The 17,705-nt window shown below is 37.1% G+C and overlaps 1 protein-coding gene across 2 annotated transcripts in view; it reads left to right on the top strand.

Moving 5' to 3' along the window:
• Nucleotides 1-17,705, top strand: part of DLG2 (discs, large homolog 2 (Drosophila)) — a 1,012,119-nt gene that overhangs the window by 615,299 nt on the left and 379,115 nt on the right. For both annotated transcript variants that reach the window (XM_010576558.1, XM_010576559.1), the window contains one exon: nt 5,151-5,201. In XM_010576558.1, the coding sequence (XP_010574860.1) occupies nt 5,151-5,201 (51 nt within the window). The remainder of the gene's footprint in view (nt 1-5,150; nt 5,202-17,705) is intronic.

The following is a 17,705-nucleotide window of genomic DNA, read 5'->3' as shown; positions in this document are numbered from 1 at the left end:
AGGACAGTTTGACAACACAAAATCATCATACTTGAAATCAAAGAACACAGGGGACTGTTTTCTGTATGTTTATATGCAGTGAGAAAGGAAACTTTTAATGCTTCTGGAAAGCAATATCAAAAGGACATCAGCAGGTTTCCTTTGACAATTAATGAAGAAATAACATAAATCTGGAAATGGCAAAGAGCTAAATGAGGATCACTCTTTGGTCTTGCTGATAAAACAGAAATCACGAAGGGCTATTTAAATCTTATACTCGTTAAATTACCCAAATGGTCTTGATGTTTCTGAAATGTAAAATGGACTGTCTTAATTATGCAGCAAATTGGAAATTTTTAAAGCACAAATATATTCAGGGTTACTTGTACAACAAAAATTTGGCAGTCTTGTATTCTGGTGAGGTTTGGGTGGTTAGGCAACTGGTGGAACCATACAGCCAAAAGAATAAAATTTGCATGTTGAGTGAAAATCAGTGGCTGAGTAGTTATCTTCCTATACATATGATAATAAAAGTAGAAGAAGCAGTCTTCTTTCTTGAAGACAGCTGAAAACCAATATCCAGTTAAATATAATTAAAATGGGTTTTGTTTGTAATAAAAGTCTACAGATGTAATTTTTAGGCAAAACAATCTCTTCTTGAAAATAAGACTAAGCATAACAAACAGCTCTAATGACATAAATTTTATTAGAAAGAATAGGTGCAGTGGTTTTGAAATATTAGTTGTATAAATTCTAAGTGTTCTGATGCCATTGTTGCCACTATGATAATACAGTTCTTATTAAAATTCATATCATGACATCTTTATCTTATTGAGTGGGTGGATGTTGTAGATGTGTAGAAGTATAGCAAGAAAGCATTAGGCAATGCTTACTTGTTTGAGTGTAAACAGGTCTACCAAATCAAATAATTGCAGAAGTATAAAAAGAGTATCAAATTATTATTATGAGAAAAAAACATATCTATAAAAGTCTTAACACTTGACAAAGTATGTGAAAATGAAAAACCCAACAGAATGTTTTTCTCAAGGATTTTGGGAATCTATCATAATCTGTAGAATTGATTTTCATTAAGGGACTACTTCAGCTGCTTATGTCATCCTTAAACTGCACTAAATGAGAGAAACTTCCTGGAAGGTCAGAGTAAAATTCTTCACTTGAAGGAATAAACAAATCTGAGTTTGTCAGGTCCTTACTTTGATGTTCTATGTGCTGGGCTTTATTTCAGGTTTTTCACAAAATAGTATATAAAAGACTGTTTTTACCTGTTCCTTTTCTCATTTTCCTGAAAGAGTCATCTGAAGATAAGTGAACTCTAGTAGTGATTAGAGCTTTACCAGGAAATCTCTCTTGAATGCTGCAATCTAGATAGTTACCATACATTACATCTCTTCCTTAAAGACATTTTCTTGTCAAAAGTTTGGGCAAGTCCTCCAATATAACACGTACAGCTGTAAATGAAAAGCAACTGCTACCTCACAAGGAGGTAGCAAGGAGGTGCTTTAAACATTGGGACTTTATTGAATTATGGTAGCTTTTTCTACAGGGGCTGTAAGTTCATCACACTCCAGATCATGAACATATGTAAGGTCAGGAGACTGAGAAGCCTTCTGGTATCAGAAGTGTATGTTGGTGATGCTGTTCCTGAACAGGGGCCTGTTACTGTCACAGGAGTTGTTGAGCACTCTCTCCGAAGATGGGACATCAGTGTCCCGAATCAGAGGGGGAAGCCAACAGCAATGTATCTTGGCTTTGAGCTTTTGGAGAAGAGGAGAGACTGAATTGTTCCTTGTGGACATCCTAACCGGTTGGGCTTGTGGAGCAGGTGCTGGATAAGATGCCGTGCGTGTACTGCCAGTTACAGGTGCAGACAAGCCCAAAAAAGCAATCGGAAAAGCTGCTGAACCAGAGATCTGGCCTTTCACTGGCATATAATTATGAAAGACATACAGCATCCCTTAAGCAGAACTTTGTTACCAGTCTATAGTTAGGAGTAATGCAGAGAAAACAGATTTAAGGCAAGTGCTCACCAAACTTTACACATTGCTTTCAGACTCTGTTTGTATGTAGTGAAAGGAAACCTCAGGGGCACAATTCATCTAACCTACCTGAGATTTCTAGTGTAGGATGAAATGAATTAAGACCTAGAAGTGCCTGTTTCTTCTCACTGAGTATAAAGAGAGCTAGATGACTACCTCACATTTCAGCATTATAAATATCAAAATTTAGCTAAGATTAAAGTTCTCTGTTGTATCAGCCTTGCAATCCTGAAAGATGGGAAAGAATATTCCCAAACTGACTTGGAAATGCTGATGATTTCTTTGACTGTGGAGGAGAAGAGAAAATCATATGAAAATGTTTGGAATTTTTCATAGTTATCTAAAATCATACAGGCCATAGTCAATTTTGCTGTGTGTTCTTGCTGCAATCTGCTATAAAAGCAGAATTCAGAAAACTCATGTAAAGACAGACATAGGAACAGGTTCCCACTACTTGCAAGAAATGGAAGTTGCAGGTTCAGACAGCTTGTTTAGGTGCTTTGTCAGGCCAGAGACTGTCAAGTTAAAATGGACAAAAACAGAGGGTATGTCCATATGCTGCTAAATGAGAAAACCGACAAGTCAGTTCCAGCGCTGGAGCCATGATTCTCCTCCTGCTTAACTGTTGGCTCACTCCTTGGCTATTTGTTTCCAGCAGGCTCCAGACAGAAACAGCCTTAAGCACTGAGACTTGGCTGAAAATTGACTCTAATTTAGCAGCGTAGGTGCAGCCAGAGAGTCTAAATATGAAATAAAATGGTGCTAGCAATGAATGGAGTGCATACATCATCATTCCACCTGCCTCAGGTAGGTGCAATATCTTATTAGATCCTTTACGAAATAACTGCATTGGTCTTCTGAGCAACCAGCAAGAAAAACAGGGCAGTAAACTGCATATGTAGATATATATGCTTAAATAACAAAAGGAGTTGGATCAAGATCAGCTTTTTAATTCATAACATCCCTGCTGCTATGGAACCTGATAATGGATTTCTGCTGCGATTAATGGCGATTTGAACTGAAGACCTTTTTGGAATCGTGACTGTGGATGATAAAAGAAAACCCTCAGATGATCATAATCAAGATTATTGTTTGTGTGCAAATTCAAATCGAGTATTCAGTTTGTGTTTTCTCCTTTCATCTTTATACAGAGGTTGCTCACTTCTCATGTCCCTCTTTTTCCCATTTTGCTGCACTAACGAGTTTTTAATGCAAAGGAAAAGTGATTATAAGCAGTGAAGCAAAGACAGCTTTATAGAGCAAGACTGAGGAATTGAAGACATAGATCAGAGCTATCCACCAACCTAAGATAAAAGAGAAGTTCATGAAAACAGAGACATATAGATAGCTTTGATTTCATTATCATTAGACAAGAAAGGATGAAAAATGGAATAGCTGTAAAGCTGTTCATATCTAGTATGTTGCCTATATTAATAAAAGAGTCTATGCAGAAAGCATTAAAGTGATAACATAGAACAGGAAAATATTCTATAGTAAAATTTTTGTTCGTATCTGGTTTTAGTGTAGTGTAATGTGATTACCAGATTGTAATAATGTAAAAAATACAAATATTATGTATGTATTAAATATTTTATTCATTGATGCTCTGTTTTTGTTTCATTGTTAAACATGGGTTGGTTGTCTGGACTTTCCTCCCTCTCCCTGTTTCCTTTTGAACACAGATTCTGGGTATTCTATTTCTATTACTGATTTCATGGTTTATCAGATCTTGAATTGCAGACAAATTAAATCGTTGGTGGCTTTTATAGGAAGCTTTTGTTTGGTAGATACATGTACCTAGTTATAATATTCACAGGAGAACTACCTAATTACATTTGAAAGATGCTTGACTAGATAAAGAATGATTTGTGTAGTTTTTTCTGATTGCAGTTAGAAGGCTAATATAGAAAATTAGCAGCTGGGAGTGGGGAGGAGTAATAAATGTTCTTGTTCTGAGAAATAACAAATTTGTTCCCCTAAGATTAGGTCAATCCTAATGCTTCACTTCAGTTTTGCTCTTACAAGTTGTTGTGGGGGTTTTTTTCATTAAGTATAAATTCAGTAAAACACTAAAGCAGAACTGTTTTCCAGGAAATATCCTATCAACACAAAACCAAAAATGGCATGATTTGTGGGCAATATCTATTATTTTTGATTAATCAATATTTTCTGGCCAAATCAAAAAATTACTGACTAGCTGTAGCTAAGGGGCACTTTGAAATTCTTCTGAGATTTTAATAATAGAAGTATTTTCATTACTCTACAGTTTACTTACAATATAGTGAACTTTTGTAGCTTTCTCAGATGTGGTACTCTACCCATTTAAGAAATGAGGAAACTAGAAAAGGGTTGTTAAGTGAGTTGCCTAGAGGGACAGAGAAAATCGTGTCAGACTGGAACAAGGTTTCAGAATACTGCTTAAATCGGTGTCATGTCTTCAGCTGATAGATTTCTTGTCCAGTGCAATCCATTTTGGTGCTCTACATTTTGTAGCTTAATTTATTTTGACACTGAAACTCAGTGCAAGAATTGCATTAACATTCTGTGCCTTTTTGCCATTCAGCTGTCTATTACAAAGGTCCTCTGTCATGTTCTTGCCCTAGGTTAATATAGTAAACAAGATGTATTTCAGTATATGTATCTGTGAGTGATTTTTACATAAGTACTATGAATATCCTGTCTGGTTTTGTATTGCAAAGTATATTGGAGCTCGTAAGGCAATGATCAATTAATCTTTCTTCCATTTGTGAGAATAATTTTTAGAAACATGTCTTCTATTTTTGACAGGAAACTATTACCTTGGAAACTATAGAAACATTTGCACAAAGTCCATGAACACGCTGTATCAAATATCAGTCATATTATGTAAGCGACTTAGTTATCCATCATTTCAGTGTTTTATATACTGAACTTTTACTGTTTTCAAGTTTGTAGGCTTGATTACATGCTATTCAAATCAAAGGGGAGCTAAGTAGTCTGTAATTTAGATAGCCTCACCTATATGTTAAAAAAATGTGTTTCAGTAAACTGGTCATACTGCGGTATCTGTATGGTATGCCTACCAAACTACATTCCATGTGCATTTAAGGAATTTTCCTATTTTCTTTTCCTTAGGTCAATGGAACAGAAATTGAATATGAATTTGAAGAAATTACTTTGGAGAGAGTAAGTATAATTTATTCTTCTCTTGTAGGAAAAAATATAATCTGTAATAAAAATAATGCAATTACTTATAAGATTAAAAATGGTTAAGAATAAAATTATTTACATGTTGAATAAAGATGTCCAATCTTTATTCTAAACTATGAAAATGTGAGTGATGCAGCAGGATAAGCCTTTCATGTTTTTAAGAAGCTTCAGGTGTAGCTACTTGCAGACCGGTATCCAGAATGCTTTTCTTCCCCATAACTATGTCACTGCTCAACTAGGCGTTTGATTATTGGGAAGAGCCTGTGTGACTTGGTACCTCCCTTTTAGCTTGTCAACTGGAATTGTGGCGTCTTTTCTCTTTTAACCTCCTTGATTTCCTTCTATGTGTGTATAACAGAAGACATAACTTTATACTATTAAAAAAAACAAAACCTGCAAAAGTGTTTTTAATGTCCAAGTGACTATATAAAAGCTATAGACCATATCTATGTGTAAAGGGTATGTTTATGCAAGTCTGAATTACGTGAGCTATAATCAGGGCTGGCAGTGAAGGCTTTGTTGGTAGTGTGGTTTAAAAGTAGCACAAAAAAAGAGAGAGATTTAAAATTTGTGCTGCATCATATCTTCCTGGATTTGGTGGTTTTTCCTTGTGTTTTGGTTATATAACTGTTTTCTTTAGACTGTGGACTGACTTTGCCACAAGATCAAGACCAGATGGGCCACATATTGTGTGAGAAAGAAAGTCTAAGCTTTGTCATGTGTCATAGTGCTTACAAAGATTTCTAATGGATGCAAGATTGTCATTACTGAATTCCTTCACTATTCTACCAACAGTCTGGTACTATGAAGTTTTGTCATCTTGAAGCAAACACAGTTAGTCGTCTTTCTACATAAAATGTTTGAATGCAAGGCTGAATTTGCCAAGATGTGACTGATACCATATGAGCAAATGCCTGTAAGGTAGCAAACTACCATTAAATTAGATACTTAGATTATACAATTCATTGCACTTTTTCTGCATGTTATATTTTTAATTGTCCAGGATAATGAATTCTGTAACCATTCAACTTAAAGGGATACAAGTTTATGTTCTCATTGATTTGCGCTCTCAGGCAAGAAAGAACAATATATCTTTTTACCATAGCCATCTTCATAACAGATAACATATAAGGTTATAGGCACTTTTATCTAGTGTCTCTCAACTTATTTGCACATCACTAGTTATTCATTGGACTAGAGTTTCCAAAGGTCACTGAACAGAACACATGCCTCCTGGGTGATATTTTGAAAATCGCTTTAACAGATGTGTAAGTTATCAGTGTACCTACTGCAGAACGAATGTGATTCGTATCTCCTGTACCTGTCTGATGCAGATAATTAGTTATTCATAATATAATACAACACAACATAATAGCAGTTAAAGACTGGACAGCAATAGGAAAAAAAGCTACGGATTTTAATGGAGGCTATTTCAGTTGTTTTCTGGATTGTGCTGAATCTGTGGCTTCTGATTATTACTGCCTGAAATGTTCTGTCACATGTATCAGTGTTTTGTCTCAAAGGCAGGATCCTGTGTCTGCTGGTTTTTGTGTGAGATATAAAACACAAGTGATTGCCTTTAAATAGCTATCATTTATGTTAGACTAAAAGCATTTTCAGAAGACAGACATTCTCCACGTTGATTATGCATTTTCTTCCACAAAACTGGTTTCAGAAATTAGATGGAAAATCATCTCTCTGTATTTAATGGCAAAGCTGCAAAATGTATTAAGGTTGCTGCTGTTGAGAGATAAAAACGTAGTTTGCCTATATCAAACATTTGGTAATAAACTTTCCATTTTAGTCCAGTTATCCAAGTTACAGAATTATGCATCCCCTAAACCATCAGATATTTTCTTCATGACATTTATCCCCATTTTGAAATAGTCAATATAATTTAAAGGATTTTACAAAGTAAAAGTTAAATTGGTTGAAGGTGCATTGAGGCTTTTGCACTCTTTCCTGCCTTTTTATTTTTTTTTTTTTTAATAGCAGAATGAAAGGAAAGGTGGTAAAGGATTGATTACTTCAGAGCATCTCCTACTCTCTATAGACTTGGCAAGGACACCATTAATTTAATTGTAGGAGGTCACCTTCACCCATAGGTGACATGAATTTGTGTGGGATGTATTCCTGAAGAGAGTTTCTGGCTTAGGTATGATCCTGGCGCCAGGATGAAGAGATGGCTCCATCCCTTGGGGTAACATAGGACCACTGTGTACGTGTTGGCAGAATGCGTCCCATGTGGAGCTGGGGAGAAGATCAGCAGGGTCTCAAAAATGCCAAAAGGACGCCCTGCTAAGGGACTGGGGGGATGAACGGTGCAGAGATGCTGAGCATAACTGAGCTGCCTGAGACCCAGCTGGCGTACCAAGAAATGACTGCAAGGATACAGCAGGCTTGTGTAGAAAGCTTTTTTATTTTGCTCTTTGACATAATGCTGTTCAGTTGTTTCTATTTAAAATGTTGTGTCCTAGTTTACAGTTTAACAAGACTTGGGCTTTTGAGCTTGAAAGGCTTTAGTGAGAGATCATAAAGACAATGAATTTGAGGCAGATCCACCTTAAAGCTGTGATCAGTGCTGATCAGGAGTTAAGGAAGTTGTAAGTACACCTCTGCCAGCCCCCTCCTTAGTAGCATGCTTTTATCCTTTTACTCTTCAGTTGTGCCAGCCACTTATCAGGTACCATCACCAATTCCTGAGCCCACCAGGATCACTGTTAAATAAGTGATCCTCATTTAGAGCTCTCATAAGAACCTACTTGAGTAACACAATTAGACAGTTAAGAAAAATCAAACAGTTTTAATTCCTTCAACTACCTCGGAGAATGTGTGAGTTTCTCTGCTAACTTACAGGTATAAAATGCAGATCCAGGTGTAGACTAAGACTTGGTGATATGTAATAAACTACAATGCCCAAATGCACACTTGGACAAAATTCCTTAAAATAAGCCATTACCTTGCTCTATCTTGAATATTAAAGACATCATAAAAAGGAAACTCTACATAAAATGACTCACATTAGTGCAGTGATGTTAGTCTTCCATTACTGCAGGGCTTGAAAAATATATCCAGCGCTATCAAGAGACCGATTTGCACTTGTAAATCTGTGGTCAGTGTAAGAGATAACTGAACAGACTCCATGACAAAGCCTAGCCTAACTTCTGTAAGCTGGAGGAAAGTTTTAGTTGATCGACTCTTTGGTACAGCACTGTGCTTGGAGACATATGCTGAAGAGAGGATTTCAACAGAAGTTGATGGAATATCAGCCAATATCAATAGTTACCTTGAAGAAGACTAAAGAAAGACAGTGGGTCACTTAATGATTCATGTTGGATTCATGCCAAGTTCAACATCTGAGTTCAGATCTCAGTACTTTTTTGCTCATCTAGCCTTGCTTATTCTTTAGATGTTAGAGAAAAAGAAGGTAGTTATGATTAGTAAAGCTGTTTTCACAGAATCTTTTAATGACTTAGCATGTATTTTCATTCTGTATCTGTATAAAAGTAAAATTATATTACTTTTTGTGGAATAGACTGTTTAGAAAAAATTCTATCAACACTGGAATTAAAGACATCTAGTTCTCAGTGCATTTGCATCATGAGATTGACTGACCTTGGTATTTGAACTGGTCAAGCTCTGACTGAGAATTTCCCCAAGATTGAGACATGCATGAAGTGCCTCTATTTCTTTTTCTTTTATACTCCTGTGGATTCTCTGACCTATGATAACAATTTAGGTTACACTGCAGAATGTCCCTGTTTTTAATGAACCACATCATTTTACAAAGGTTTTAGGAACTTACAGTTTTCTTTCCTCCTCACTTTTTCAGATTTGGTTGCAATTGGCTATTGGGCTTACTACAGTTGAGGATAAGACAGGCATGGATGCTCACATAGCATAATCATTTCCTTAGAAAATCAGGTTAAAGATACTCCAAAAGAGTAAATTCTCAATAATTATTTATCATCTGGGACTATGCTGTGATAACTCTGATAAATTTTATTCTGTATCCACCACGTGCTCAGTGGAGAGACTGAAAATCTACTCTCTCTCTCCTTTCCTTTGACTTGATATTTCAGTGACAACAAGTGCCATGAGAAGATTTCATTTTTCTAGTTCAAGATTATTGCTCCTAAAAGGTTGGGTTTCCACATTTCCACCAAATTCAAGGGTCTATTCAAATCTCAACTAGAAAGGCTAAAATTGTAATCATAAGTAAACTTAAAGGGTAAAATTTTAAACTCCTGAAAAAACAGTGGAAAAACAATTCGTCATACATTTTGGTAGAGTGAGGAATTTATTTCAGGCCTAGGTTTTTATTTTCTTTGCTACCTTGTAAACCTAAGAGATAATTACTACTGTACTATTAATTATGCTGTTTTCATCACTAATTTCCTTTGTGAAAATGCAGAAGTTTGCAAAAATATGAAGAAGTGCGTTCCACTGAACACTGAAGAGCAGTGGGAATTGGATTGTATTCAATGACGCAAGGATTTTAATTTGACTCAGTGTCTTATTTTTTATATCTGTCTTGGTTTGGTAGAGATCATAGAATCATAGAATGGTTTGGGTTGGAAGGGACCTTTAAAGGTCATCTAGTCCAAGCCCTCTGCAATGAGCAGGGACATCTTCAACTAGATCAGGTTGCTCAGAGCCCCGTCCAACCTGACCTTGAATGTTTCCAGAGATGGGGCACCAACCACCAATCTGGGCAACCCTTCATCTTTCTTATAAGCCCCCTTTAAGTACTGGAAGGCTGCTATAAGGTCTCCCCAGAGCCTTCTCTTCTCCAGGCTGAACAACCCCAGCTCTCTCAGTGTTTCCTCACAGGAGAGATGTTCCACCCCTCTGATCATTTTTGTGGCCTCCCCTGGACCTGCTCCAACAGGTCCATGTGTCTCCTGTGCTGAGGACCCCAGAGCTGGATGCAGAACTGCAGGTGGGGTCTCACCAGAGCGGAGCAGAGGGGCAGAATCCCCTCCCTCGACCTGCTGGTCATGCTTCTTCTGATGCAGCCCAGGATACGGTTAGCTTCCTGGGCTGTGAGTGCAAATTGCTGTGTCATGTCCAACTTTTCACCCACCAAGATCACTGTTTGCTTGTATGTCTGGGAAATAAGGTTTTCACTATTAGTCAGTTGTGTATCTGCTTTCTGCCTTTTTTTAAGATGTTAGACACCAGTTGTTCATGCATCAGTATGCTTTGACCTCTCAGAAATGAGATTGTAGGACATTGCAGTGCCAGGAAAGTCCTCCTTTATGTGGTTCAGAAAAAAACAGACTGGAAAGGAGTGGTCAAGAAATGGCCACTAGGAAAAGGTATTTTCAAAGTTTAAAAGCTTATGCCATAGACACATGCCTTTTGAGAACCCAGAGTGCACAAATCAATATCCAACCATCAACGGCGTCGGTGGAGTGGTCTGACATCTTCCAACAGGAGAAAGTAAATCTTTTAAAGTGAGTGTCCCTCAGGTACCTGCCGAGCTCCTCCAAATGCAGTCTTGCTATCTGAGTGTTTAATTCTGCAGAACTGTAGATGTTTTCTTCACTGTTGAAAGCTTTCTGACTGGGTGCCCTTATTACGTTTCTTCTTTGCTAGGCTCTGCCTGCTTCCTAAGTGAGAATAAGTGGTAGTTATTCTTGCAGCCTCAGACCAAAATAAATTGTAATTCAAAGGCAGAATCCTTCTTATTGACTAATTTATATCAAGTTTATAGTAGAATAGTGACCTATGGGTGTTTATTGCAATAAAGCTCACCCGCAGGAATTTTTTCTTGGAAGGGGCCAGCACAGTCAGCCTATGAGAAGAGGCAAAAGTATCTATGTACAGAGCTGAGTTATCAGCAAACAGAAAATGTGAATCCCATCTTTTTTATTGCTGTGCAGACCATTTGAAAAACTGATCTCTTGGGTATCCCTATAGAGTCTTTGCAGTGTGTTTCTCTGTGTATGTGTAACACAAAGTTCTGTAAAATGAAAAAAGTAATTAAGAAAGATTCTTGAAAATACAGGTGTAGTGCATGCGAACACTCTGCAGGAAATTCTCTTATGCTTTCTAATTCCAATCACGTCTTAGTTTAGAGTTGACGCTGATAGGCAGTAATATCAGTGGCTGTTGTTTATCTTCAGAGAGGTTTGTAAGCATTAGAAAGGGCAGGCTCTCTGGCCTCTAGATGCAATGGATTAAGCAAGGTCTGCATTCTCCTTTCACCTCTCGTGCCTTATCAGATTTTCCTTTGACCTTAGGTTGTGCAGGAGCAAGCTGATGAAAGGAGCTGATGGATCCTGGTGTGCAGTCCTGCTAATGTGACACTGAAATACCAGGTCAACATTTTCCAAAGCAACTGCAGAATTTGGTTGCTTTAGTTCAATGACCTAAATTAAGATTCCTTGGAACAGTCTCATTTTTGTGTAACGTTACTCACCCAAAGCATGTGACTTTCTCTCACCTCAGAGGAGCCCTACTTTGGCACCCAAAATATAACTAATCACTGGAAAACTTTGTTCTTTGTTCTTATTCTGTCAGAGAGTCATTATGCTGAAACTATTCTTGGTTGTAGAGGTGTGCATGCCTTGAGGGGGCCTGTTCCAGCTGTGCTCGGTAGAGGTACAAAACGTGCCAGTCTGGGGCATGTGTGGAAAGGCAGAAGAGCTGGGAAAGGGAGGGCTGTACCTGCTGAGGGACAGAAGCTCCCGCCTGGTGTTGTTAGCTGTCATTCTCCACATACAGTGTCTGGGACCGGAAAGTCAATAAACCCACATAACTGTCTTACTGAAGACTATTGGCTAGAGAAGTGAAGGAACAGCTGTTAATATTATATCCCTCTTAGAGATGTGAACAAAATATTTTTATTTATTGTTACTGCTCTTAACAATTTCATTGCTACCTGTTGGGAGTGCAGTGAAGTAGAACAGGCGAGCTGCCCACAGTTATCCCAAAAGCAGTGATAAGACTAGGAGGACTAGTCTGTTTAATGTCCTTTACAGATAGGCATGGTCCCAACTGCTTCAGAATAGGCATTGCCAGAAGAATTTGAGTTATCCAGGGAAAATGTTAAAAAAGCACATGGCTTTCCATTCAGCCACTGTTTATAAGGGAGACTTGCCCTATATTTCATCATTGCTATAGCTATGCAGAGGGTGCATCCTTTCCCAGCTGTGGAGTGGCAGCACTTCTCATCTCAATAGTCACAACAGAAAACTGCAAAGCCGTGAAAGGAGACAAAGGAGGGGAAAAGGCTGTAAGTGACTAGGGAAAAAAATTTAACTGCTACACTGTAATTAGAAAAAGAAGCTGAAATAATACCATACATTTAGCTCCCTCTCGGTGCCTATCAAAGAAATTCATATTTTCGTATTGTTATCCTAGAATCTTGCTTTTAAATCTAAGTGGCTGAAAAACATTGCATGGATGCTAGCTCAGTTAAATCAGAATAGTGTATTTCCTTAGATTTATCACTTCAGTGCCATTTAAACTCCTCTGAGGGCATTATCTCAGTGAAGGATGTCCCCTGCCATGCATGTGTGCTAGCTTTATATTTCAGATAGAAAAAAATACTTAGTTTAGATTTACACTTGATGATTCAAGCTTTCCAAGGCAAAGAGTATTTTTATTACTATGAATTAGGCTTTTATTCATTTGTAGATTCATTTTTTAATGTCTATGTATTCACTGGTTTTAGAAATTCATATAATGGTTTCTGGGTATTTCTGTAGTTGAGGGGTTCACAATTTGTTTCATTGAGCCCTCAGGTCCAGGGAAGATTATGAGAGTTTTCCTGTTGTGTGAGAAATTTTAAATAACTGAATATTCTGTTATGAAAGCTCACTACGGTATTTTAGCATTTTCAAAATAATTTGAAGCTTTGAAGAACACTCAAGCAGAAGAAGAAACTTGGAGATTGTTTGATATATTTTTTTAAATTTAATAAGAGTCACTCGACACACTGAGCCATTTTGTTCCCAAAGGAGTAAAAGAAATTTAATTCTCCAATATACTGAATTGCAAGCCTGAAGTTACTTAAACTCCCAGCATTGAAAACTCACAGGGAATTTGTTCAGGGAGAAAATGTCAGTAGAAAATACAGATACTAGAAAGGAGGCATTAACACAATACTAGAAAGTATTCTGAAAGTGATAGAAACGAATTAAAAATCAACTGCAGAAAAAAATTCCCCAATAGTGGTAATGATGTATATTCTATATAAAAAATGAAGAAAAGTTGAAAAGTTAAGCAGCATCTATTTAAGAGTTCAAAACCTACCTATGTGAGTGCAGGAAAGAGAATTCTTGTTCATCTCTACTTGAAAGTTATCCCTTTAACTCTGCCAAGATCATTGAGACCTTGAGTTACCTATTATGTGAAAAGTTATTTCATGCAAGTCATAGCTGCCTAGAGGCAGCGTTCTGCTGCCATTTCTTTTAAATTATTATTATATTGACATTTTGTTTTTTAGGTAATATCACTCATTTATTGCCTTTCTCTCATTTCTAAATCAGTTGCTCTCACCAGATAGTTTGCAGTGAGTAATTCTGCTGCTTTTTTGCATTATTTACAGCTTTATATTAAAATTGCCTTTACTTTAGATGTAGCTCTTTAGGATGTGGCCTTTCAGCTTATTTGGTCTATTATCTTTAGCTGACAAAGTCCAAGCTTTATCTCACGCCTGTTTGGTGTTCGGAAAGGGAGCACCTAACGCAGATTGGTTGTGAACTTGCCTTGGTAGTGAAAGGAGAGCAGAAAGCATCAGAGGGGTGCCTTGTGCCATCCCAGGATAACAGTGTAATGCAGGCAGAGTGCAGTTCCTTCTGCAGGTGCAAATGCAGTGGCTAGCAGAGGAGATAAACTTGCAGAATATTGCAGGTTCTGAAAGGAATACTTAAGTGTGCAGTAGATAATGTTGGTCTAATGAAAAAAAAGCTTTGCACAGTGAAACAGGGCAGCCTTTTGGAGCTGTATCCTCGTCCTCTAGGCTGATGCTGGAAAGCAGACCTTTCCCCTCCAGCTTAGCACTTCTGCTGTTATTAGACAATAATTTCGCCTGGAAATAATTTTGCAGGAATAAATCCTTTATTGATTTGAGAGTTTAACATAGATTTAGGGATGTTCTGAGTGCTTGGATGGTGTCCCAATTTTCAAGAAGTGCAAACAAATGGGTATTCTGCTCCACACAGTTCAGCTTTTCTAAACTGGCATAAAAAGCCTACTAGTAGAAATCAATCTGAGCGTATCGCCCAAGGAAACCTGAAGTGTCCCGCCCTGCAATACTTCAAATCAATCAGCGCTAGTCACTAATGAGCAGAGCTGCAAGTGTGACTTCCAAATAAACATACCAGTTCTGAATAAAAGCTTCTGGAGGACTAAGAGGAGGGTATGTATACATTAAAAAGAAGTAATATGTGTGTCTGGAAAGATATCTTTTCCAAGAAAGTATGTAAGAGTCTTCTTGCAGAAAGATTGAGAAGGCAGCGCAGAAAAAAATAAGACAAATTAAAGAGCTACAAAGCACTGGTTCGACTTAGTTTTCACTTAGTTTTGCGACTGGCATTGACAAATAATATGTAGATTTAAAATGATATGTACATTTAAATAAATGAGAACGATGAACCTCAATTTACTGGTAGAAAATGAATCATTCTGGAGATTATAGTAATCATCTTGCAGCAAAGATGGTCATTTTCACGGCAGGACTTTTTAAAAGGCATCTTTGATGTACTAGATTTGTCTCTTCAGAAAAAGCCATGTTTTGCATTGCAGAAAATTGCCTTTCATTTTTGTTATTAATTTAGAATCAATTGTAATGCATAAATTAGGGCCACTCAACCTTGAGGAATCAGTATGCCACTTCCGTAGGGAATGACACTGCAAAGACAAAGAGAAATAAGGGGGGAAAAAAGGAGGAAATAATCTGCTGGCTTACCCAGACTGAATTCAACAACTGTCATTGCTGTGCATCATAACATAGTAATACAGTATCACAATAAAAATTTCTAATTTGCTCTTTGAATGCAGCACTGCAGTTATTTTCTGTTCTTATGCAATTATATTTGACGCAGTCAGAAGATCATTAGTCTTTCACTTATAACTACCATCCCGTTTCTCTCTGACTCAATGAAGGGAAGAAAAGCTCTTTCTCATCAAAAGAGGGTTGTGAATTGATCTGGTACACTTTTTTGCAAAGTAGTTTTGCAGGAACAATAGCCCACTTTGTAGCATGTAGAAGTTCCTTGGAATTATATGATATAGACCATTTCCTCTCAAAGTTGTCCCTGTGTTTAAAACTGCAACTAAATGTCAAATGGGTAAGGTAACTCCAGGTATGCTGAAGCTGTAAGTAGTTGAAAAGCAATTGTATGCTGCTCATGCATGTTTTATATTGCAAGATACTGCTTTACCTTAAGAATTTGACCTAGCTGGTAAGTCTCAAACATGGCTTGAAAGTCACCTTATGCAGCTTAATGTGATATATGAATTCTGACTGAATTCTATGAATAATTTATTTTTTTGAGTGTTTTTTAATTTTGCAGAGTTTAACTGGTTGCACTTGGAGCACAATACACATTTCCTGTATCTCACCTGCAAAGCAGAAGAGAGGTCCTGGTAGCACACTTTCACTGTGCAAGTTTAATACATAGAATGCCATTAACAGGAATTAAATTATATGGGGGGGAGGAAAACCAAAACTGAAATAAATTATGAGCTTGTAATTTTAATTTTTACTAATGTTAAATAATGCTTTGAAGTGCAAATATATCTCTTAACTGTGTTGATGATGATGATGATGATAATGTACCTAGTGTTTTTTTCATATCTCATGATGGGGAAACTTGAAGCACAGAAAAGCGTGTAAAAGTAAGATGAAAATACACATATCCTGCTGTGTAGTCTAGTAGCCTACTTTTTGAAGTCCACTTTGAAGACTACACAGTGAAAAGTACCTACTCCATTGATGTAAAGAGTCTTAATAGTAGTGCAAAATTCACAAAAGTTTAGGGGAAATGGGAAAGAAGGTAGCAATTTTAGATTCTTAAAATGTCCCTTGAATTTTTAAAAATGCTAAAATATGTGCACTAACTACTTGTCCACCCAATACTTATTTAGGAATGAGAAATATAATAAGAAAAATTAGTTTATACAAAACATTGGCAAATGTAGTTATAAAATAAACACTTGACAAATAGGTATTTTTATTATGCTTCCAAAGCAGAAATAGGGCTGCATTACACACTGAGGTACTTATATATGTTTTTATCAATAATCATGTAAGAATATTAAAACACTGAATATCGAAATCGTAATTGGATTTTTAAGCAAGGAGAAATGCTATACCTATGCAACTTATATTATAATTAATATGCTTAGAGATTTCATATTAAGCTTTCTCATGGGAAATCTAGAGATCTATTGTTATAATTCAAATGTGGAGGAATGCCTTTCTGAGAGGAAGCTTAGAAAAGGAATATGACGTTTCTAGGTGTATTCATTATAATGTGGGAGAAATGAGAGAGTCAAGAGTGTGTGTGTGTATAGACCTACAATTAAAAAAAAAAGAAATTGTAACTGCTTTGAGCTATAAATTTTGAGCTAATGTAACAAAAGCCATTAAAAATCAATGTCTACCCTGATTTTCCACCTCCAAACAATACCATTACTCATCTCTCCCAGCAGCAGAGAAATATCTATTGAAACAGGCTGAGGAAAACCATCATCTTCCTGAAACTTCAGTGCTAGTTTAACTGGGTGGAAGGAAATCAGATAAATCAAAATGTAGTGAGGGCTTAGAGTCTAATGCAACTCTGTATGAATAAAGCCCAAACCTATCTTTAATTATGAGAATGAGCTAGGGTCTTGATTTTCCAATCTGATTTCTAAAGGAGTTGAACAGCATCTGCATCTGTTATGCTGTGTTTTCAAAAGATCTTTGAGTACTGAAGAAATTTCAATGTATTGAAAGAGAGCTAATGCTGTGGTGGGGCTTAAAAAGGGTGAATGGGATGGTGTGAGTCATCATGGTATCTGTGTAGGTCAGAGTAAAAGGAGTGCCAGACTGCTCTGGGTAAAACACAGTTAGGTATTATAAACTGGCCAAATCTGAAGTCATATGTCAAGAAAGAGAATACAGCCTGTGTATGCAATGAAAGACTCCTGCCTGGAAAGCAATGAATCTGCTGGGCCTCCTTGGCTGGTCATCAGCCAAACACAGAGTTTCAGTCTGGTGTTGTAGCCGAAGGTCTAGTGAAGACCTTAGGTGCATAAAACTGAAGACTGTAGAGTAGAACAGATTTGGGGATGTCGAATACAACAGAATCTGGGACCTGATGTGTAAAACTTTTGGAATATCTTGCTTAATTCTACTTGAAAAAGATGCCGATAACTGAAGACTCTTTCGGGGAGGCCTTGAGGGTTATTGCGACTTTGGAAAACATACCCTCTTAGTGAGACACACAGGAAGCTCCATGAATTTAGCTTCTTGGGGGG

This window comes from Haliaeetus leucocephalus, unplaced genomic scaffold, assembly GCF_000737465.1.
Source record: "Haliaeetus leucocephalus isolate CR32 unplaced genomic scaffold, Haliaeetus_leucocephalus-4.0 Scaffold536, whole genome shotgun sequence".
Taxonomy (NCBI): Eukaryota; Metazoa; Chordata; class Aves; order Accipitriformes; family Accipitridae; genus Haliaeetus; species Haliaeetus leucocephalus.
The sequence above is the reverse complement of the archived record's forward strand: the minus strand, read 5'-3'. Positions and strand labels throughout refer to the sequence as shown.